At 44.9% G+C, this 7165-nt stretch overlaps 1 protein-coding gene across 2 annotated transcripts in view; it reads left to right on the plus strand.

Moving 5' to 3' along the window:
* Positions 1-311: 311 nt before the first annotated feature.
* The window catches only part of RAB1A (RAB1A, member RAS oncogene family), a 47957-nt gene continuing 41103 nt past the window's right edge, over positions 312-7165 (plus strand). For both annotated transcript variants that reach the window (XM_032177611.2, XM_032177612.2), the window contains exon 1: positions 312-437. In XM_032177611.2, the coding sequence (XP_032033502.1) occupies positions 415-437 (23 nt within the window). In that variant the 5' untranslated portion in view covers positions 312-414. The remainder of the gene's footprint in view (positions 438-7165) is intronic.

Raw genomic sequence — 7165 nt, forward strand, 5'->3', positions numbered from 1 at the left:
GTGGGGAATGGGGCGGGCGACAACCCTTCAAGTACGCATGCCCCAGAGGCGCGGCGCTTGGCGGGAAGCTGAGTCCTGGCCTTGCGTCGCACTGTCTGTCCTCAGCTCGCGTAGCCGCGCTCGCGACTCCCTTTCCCGGCATGCCAGGCGGTGCGGCCGCCCCCTGGGCTGTGTAAAGGCCCCTCGGTCTAAGGCTTCCCTATTTCCTGGTTCGTCGGCGGCCATTTTGGGTGGAAGCGATAGCTGAGTGGTGGCGGCTGCTGATTGTGTTCTAGGGGACGGAGTAGGGGAAGACGTTTGCTCTCCCGGAACAGCCTATCTCATTCCTTTCTTTCGATTACCCGTGGCGCGGAGAGTCAGGGCGGCGGCTGCGGCAGCAAGGGCGGCGGTGGCGGCGGCGGCAGCTGCAGTGACATGTCCAGCATGAATCCCGAATAGTGAGTTCAGGAGAGCACCGGTCGTCTGGGTCCGTGGGCCAGCTTGGGGGATCTTCAGGGGGTCGAGGAAGGTTGGGGCAGAAGTCGGGGCATCGGCTGGGGTGAGGCGAGGGTGATGGGTCAGGAGAGGCTGGCGGCCGGGAGTCGGGCCCCATTGTCTGACGCGGAGGGGCGGCCGCGCGGGGGAGGGGTCGGGCCGGAGGGGTGAGCCGCCCGGGCCTGGACCCGGTCAGGTTAGAGGGCCTGACTGCGGGGCGGGTGCTGAGGAAGTCTGCCGAGGGGCCTGGGGCGGTGTGAAGGGGTAGCTTCTCTCGGAGGCAGTGACTTTTGAAGGAGGACTTGTGTCTAAGGGGAAGGGATGGGGTGGGAGAGCCCTTCTAGAGGACACTGTCAGACCCTGCGCCCGCACTCTGCGGAGCTGTCAGGATCCTCGGGGTGGAAACCAGCTTTACTTGTAAATCCTGAGCTTGTTGGCTCTCTCTCCTTCCATCCTCCCCGCCAGGTTTCAGGTAATATGGATGCTTTTCGGGACTGCGTGGGATTGAGGGGAATGAGTAGATGGTGAGAAGCAAGTGAACATTTATTAGTTCTCTTTTTGAGTTGTGTCTTGGAAGAGTTCTTTAAGAGCTCGCCGGGTCCATTGCCCTCCTATAAAAACCTGGGCATTTGTGAGATTTTTTTTTTTTTTTTTTTTTTTTAAAGAGGACACCTAAGTCATTTTGTCTCCTGTAGGTCAAGGGGAAAAAAAAAACAAAAAACTAAAGCCAAGAAATGTCTTTTGATACTCGCAGATTAAAGGAAGCTTGCTGTCAAGTTGAAAGAGAAACGAATGGGACCCATGATAGATCTGTATGTAGGTTTTGGATTACCTGCTTGGATGCTTGCAGATAGGGAATGAGGTTCCATGACGTGTCATGAAAAGTTAATGCATTTCTTTTTCTTGCTTACTCAAGAAGTCACCACAGCAGATGTGACACACCTGGCACCTTTCCTGGGAACTGGTGTTCACTTCCCTTGGGTAGAGTTTGTTGGGCTCTCCTCAATGGCCCTTTAAAAATTTCCTCTACAGTTTACATGTATGTAATGAATAATTGGAAGAGACCGAATTGGTATTCCTTTTCAGTGTCAAAGGCCTTTGAGGGATGGGGGAACATCAGTATTTGTTGTAAAAGTTGAGTTTATTTGCTGGTTTGGTCAATTACTGCTAAACATTTTCCCCTAAAAGGTCCACCCACCAGTTTAGCTGACTGTCATATGTGTGTCACATGGCTCTTGCAAAATGCTTTCTTCAAGTTTTGTAATAGTGTGGCTTGAAGCTGAAATCTTTTGCACTAAACAGAAACCATAGTATTTTATTAGAATTTCATGCTTTAGAAGTTGAGGATAGTGTTCTTGTAGTGACATTTGCTGTGTTGACAGTTTAAAAAAATTTTTTTTCAAGGGCTCCAAGTTGGTTTTGCACAGTTGAACGGAGGTGAACTTGAGGTTCTTAATTTAGTAGTTTTCTTGGTAACAATAAAGAACATGGATTTACTGCTTTATCGAGGTTTATAGACCTCTACTGTTCAGGAAATCTTCTGAATTTGCTATATATATGTTTATTAGTGTAAATAAATCTTCAAGATTAGTTGAGAACTTTGACAAGTTACTCAGCCTCTGAATTTTTTTCCCCTTTTGTAAAATAGGATAATTGGAGTCATTATTCCTGTCAGGGTAGTGGTGAAATCCAAATGTATATAAAAGAATTTGGAAAACTGCATGAGCATTCTTCAGGTGGTATGCATCATTTTCATGAAAGGCGTTCTATTAGTACCAGGATTTAGGAATATAATCCTTGCGCTTAAGAAGTTTAGATATAGGCCAGGCGCGGTGGCTCACGTCAGTAATCCCAGCACTTTGGGAGGCCGAGGCGGGCGGATCCCGAGGTCAGGAGATCGAGACTATCCTGGGTAACACGGTGAAACCCCGTCTCTACTAAAAATGCAAAAAAATTAGCCGGGCGTGGTGGTGGGCGCCTGTAGTCCCAGCTACTTGGGAGGCTGAGGCAGCAGAATGGCGTGAACCCAGGAGGTGGAGCTTGCAGTGAACCAAGATCGGGCCACTGCATTCCAGCCTGGGCAACAGAGCAAGACTCCGTCTCAAAAAAAAAAAAAAAAATTATTTATTTATTGTTTTGAGACGAAGTGTCAATCTTGTTGCCCAGGCTGGAGTGCAGTGACGCAAGTCTCGTCTCACCGCCATCTCCGCCTCCTGGGTTCAAGTGATTCTCCTGCCTCAGATTCCCGAGTAGCTAGGATTACAGGCATGTGCCACCACCACTCCCTGCTAATTTTGTATTTTTAGTAGAGACGGAGTTTCTCCATGTTGGTCAGGCTGGTCTCAAACTCCCGAGGTGATCCGCCCGCCTCAGCCTCCCAAAGTGTTGGGATTATAGGCGTGAGCCACCGCGCCCGGCAGAAATAGATTTTATACATGTCAAATACCAGTAGATATAGCAAATTCCAGATGTGTGGCATGGATGAGAGCAACAAGATTTCAGGGGGATGGTGGGTTGTGATTGGCTATCTGGGTTTTGGAAGACTTTATAGAAGAGAGACCTGAAAGGGAATTATCAGCAATTAGATTTGGAGGAACAGAGGGAATGAGGAGGAATTTTCAAGGGGGAGAAGAAGGAGGAATGGCTCATAAATGACAAGGACAGTAATAAGTAAATACGGTGTCAAATCATCCATTCTTTTGAAGACGAATGACCTCGAAGGGATCAAACCCAGAAACAGTTTTTATATTTTTTCTGGAATCAGATACATGAATATCTGGCCTACTATATTTGTATTCTAGACTATTTAGTAAGTGTTAGTGAAAATTACTTAGGGTGAGAAGAAGTGAGGGATATTTTATTAGGGGAGGTCACAAGGGCAGTGAGCAGTCAGATTTTTAGCAATCTGACTTTGGCAGTTTCTTTTTGTTTTAATGAAGCTTGTTATCTTTGTAAAAGTAATTAGAGAAAATATGGAAAATAAAGGAAAGAAAGAAAAGTTCTTTAGTGTTTTGTCACGCAAATACAAGCTCATTCGTTTTTAACATCTTGTTCCAAACTCCAAAGTCTTTTGCTTTCTCTTCAATTAAAACTTTAATGGGTGGATGCTTTTCCTGCTTCCAGTATGTTATCTTAATAACTAACAATGGTATATTAGCTAATGTTTTTTTTTTTTTTTTTTTTTTTTTTTTTTTTTTTTTTTTTTTTTTTTGAGACGGAGTCTCGCTCTGTCCCCCAGGCTGGAGTGCAGTGGCGCAATCTCGGCTCACTGCAAGCTCCGCCTCCCGGATTCACGCCATTCTCCTGCCTCAGCCTCTCCGAGTAGCTGGGACTACAGGCACCCGCCACCATGCCCGGCTAATTTTTTGTATTTTTAGTAGAGACGGGGTTTCACCATGGTCTCGATCTCCTGACCTCGTGATCCGCCCGCCTCGGCCTCCCAAAGTGCTGGGATTACAAGCGTGAGCCACCGCGCCCGGCCCTATATTAGCTAATGTTTACAAATGTACTCCAGATGTTCCTTAAGTTACTTTGGTTTATCATTACTAATTTATATTGTTTCTTTTAGAAATTTATAATCTGTGTTATGGGTGCTGCTAAATTTGGTAGTGAAAATGGAATCTTGACAAAAAAGATTCTGAAGCAACAGAATTTTTAGATTTATATTGGTTTACATGAGTTGGTAGCTGTATTACTTTTTTTTGTTTTTTTGAGATGGAGTCTTGCTCTGTCGCCCAGGCCGTGGCCTCCTAAAATGTTGGGATTACAGGCGTGAGCCACTGCGCCTGGCCATTTGTGTGTTTTTTTTTTTCTGTTTTTGTTTTTTTTTTCTTTTCTTTTTCTTTTTTTTGAGATGGAGTCTCACTCTGTCACCCAGGCTGGAGTGCAGTGGCGTGATCTTGGCTCACTGCAACCTCTGCCTCCTGGGTTCAAGCGATTCTCCTGCCTTGGTCTCCCGAGTAGCTGGGATTACAGGCATTTGCCACCATAACCAGCTAATTTTTGTATAGAGTACCCAGCCATCTCTAATGTTGATCAGGCTGAAGCAGGTGGATCACCTGAGGTCAGGAGTTCAAGACCAGCCTGGCCAATATGGCAAAACCCTATCTCTACTAAAAATACAGAAAATTATCTGAGTGTGGTGGCTGGCGCCTGTAATCCCAGCTACTCGGGAGGCTGAGGCAGGAGAATCTCTTGAACCTCGGAGGTGGAGGTTGCAGTGAGCCGAGATCACACCATTGCACTCCAGCCTGGGCACCAGAGCAAGACTTGTCTCAAAAAAAAAAAAAAAAAAATGGCAATTAAAAGTGTAATCTGAACAGTTAAAAAAGTAGATAGAAAGGGTTAAAGCATTTTTTGAAGATCTGAAGAAAAATATGGATTTTTTTTGAGCTAACGTTTTGAAGCAGGCAGTGGTTATTTCAGCACATTAAGAAATGCTTAACATGGCCAGGTGCAGTGGCTCACTCCTGTAATCTCAAGCACTTTGGGAGGCCAGGGTGGGCGGATCATTTGAGGTCATGACCAGCCTGGTCAACATGGTGAGACACTGCCTCTACTAAAAATACAAAAATTAGCCGGGTGTGGTGGTACACACCTGTAATTCCAGCTACTCAGGAACCTGAGGCAGGAGAATCACTTGAATCTGGGAGGTGGAGGCTGCAGTGAGTCGAGATCATGCCACTGCACTCCAGCCTGGGGGACAGAGTGAGACTCCTTCTCAAAAAAAAAAAAAAAAAAAAAAAAGAAAGAAAGAAATACTTAACATTATTCTCATGATTATTCTCGTAACATTTTTCATAATCCACTGGCTTCTAGTGGATTTTTTTAGTGTCAAGAAAATAATTTTGATTGGTTCATCTTTAAGGAATGTGTTAAGAATAAAGCGTGTGTACCTGTCTTCAGTATACCAGCTAACTATAGTAGGAAGAAATATAGTAGTCTACTTAGATCAACTATAATTCTTTAATGCAGAAAAAGTTTAAAGTAATTACCTTATTTTTAGCCGCCATCCCCTTAAGTATATCATGGCTCCAGAATCTCTGAAAATGTTACCAGTCTTTCAGACTTTGCTCTTCTTTCATGTTATACTCAAGAAACATTTGAACTTTTTTTTTTTTTTTTGCTTGCATTGTGTTTCAAATAATTTTTTAAAAAACTTAAGTGTTTGAAAGTGAAAGCAGGTTGTCTTTGTGACTTTTGGTGGTGGTTTGAAAAACTCAGAAAAGTTTAAAGAAGAAAGATAACTAGTATTCTCATTGTCCAGAATATGATTTTTTAATGTCTATAGAATATCACCATCTGCAATTCTTCCGGTAATTTAAGTATTCAGTAGTTGTATAAAACCTTTAAAAAATATATATTGAGAATTTTGTGTGAATGAGATGATGAGATGATCTTGTAGGATCATTTAAAGATAAGAACTGAGGCCTGGCACAGTGGCTCATGCCTATAATCACAGCACTTTGGGAGGCCCAGGCGGTGGATCACCTGAGGTCAGGAGTTTGAGACCAGCCTGGCCAACATGGCAAAACCCTGTCTCTACTAAGCATAAAAAAATTAGCTGGGTGTGTTCGTGCCTGCAGGTAGTCCCAGCTGCTTGGGAAGCTGAGGCGGGAGAATCTCTTGAATCCTGGAGGTGGACGTTGCAGTGAGCTGAGATCGCGCCACTGCACTCCAGCCTGGGCGACAGAGCAAGACTCTGTCTCAAAATAAAATAAAATGAAGATAACAACTGAAATTTCACATTAAAAATTTTTTTGTAGCGACTATGCCTCCTATGTTGTGCAGGCTGGTCTCAAACTCCTGGCCTCAAGCGATCCTTCCAAAGCACTGGGTGGGCCACCACGTTCAGCCTGAAGTTTTGCATTAAAAAATTTCCCCTTTTCAGCTGGGCGAGGTGACTCACGCCTGTAATAGTACTTTGGGAGGCCGAGGCAGGCGGATCACTTGAGGTCAGTTCTAGACCAGCCTGGCCAACGTGGCGAAACCCTGCCTCTACTAAAAACACCAAATTAGCTAGGTGTGGTGGTGTGCGCTTGTAGTCCCAAGCTACTCAGGAGGCTGAGACAAGAGAATTGCTTGAATCCGGGAAAAAGAGGTTGCCGTGAGCCGAGATTGGCCACTGCACTCCAGCCTGGGTGACAGAGTGAGATTCTTTTTTTTTTTTTTATTAATTTTTTTTGCACACAAAAACAATAAACATTTTCTAATAATACATACAAACAAAAAGATGCGTATCAAACATATTAGGAAGGTTGCACATGGGAAGTCGGGGAATAGAAATGGGGGGTGGGAGTTAAAATAAATGAGAGAGGGACTTTATATGGATCAGTGATAATAACTCAATCCTCTATTTGACAAAGAAGAGGGAGAAGGAAGAGGAAGAAAAAGAAAGTGGGACAAAGGATCAGAAAGGGAGGAAAATAGAAAAAATTAGAGTATGACTCCAGGGTAGACCTGTTTTGTTGTCACTGAGTTGGTTGGTTAGTTTGTCTGTTGTATTTTTCATGTTTCGCCATGTTGGCCAGACTGGTCTCGAACTCCTAGCCCAAAGTGATCAACCCGCCTCGCCCCCCAGAGTGCCGGGACCACAGGCGTGAGCCACCACGTCCAGCCCCCACATTGCTTCTGGCCTCCGTGGTAGACCTCCGAGACGGAGCGGCCGGGCAGAGGCGCTCCTCACTTCCCA

Source organism: Hylobates moloch, unplaced genomic scaffold, assembly GCF_009828535.3.
Source record: "Hylobates moloch isolate HMO894 unplaced genomic scaffold, HMol_V3 SCAFFOLD_15, whole genome shotgun sequence".
Classification (NCBI taxonomy): domain Eukaryota; kingdom Metazoa; phylum Chordata; class Mammalia; order Primates; family Hylobatidae; genus Hylobates; species Hylobates moloch.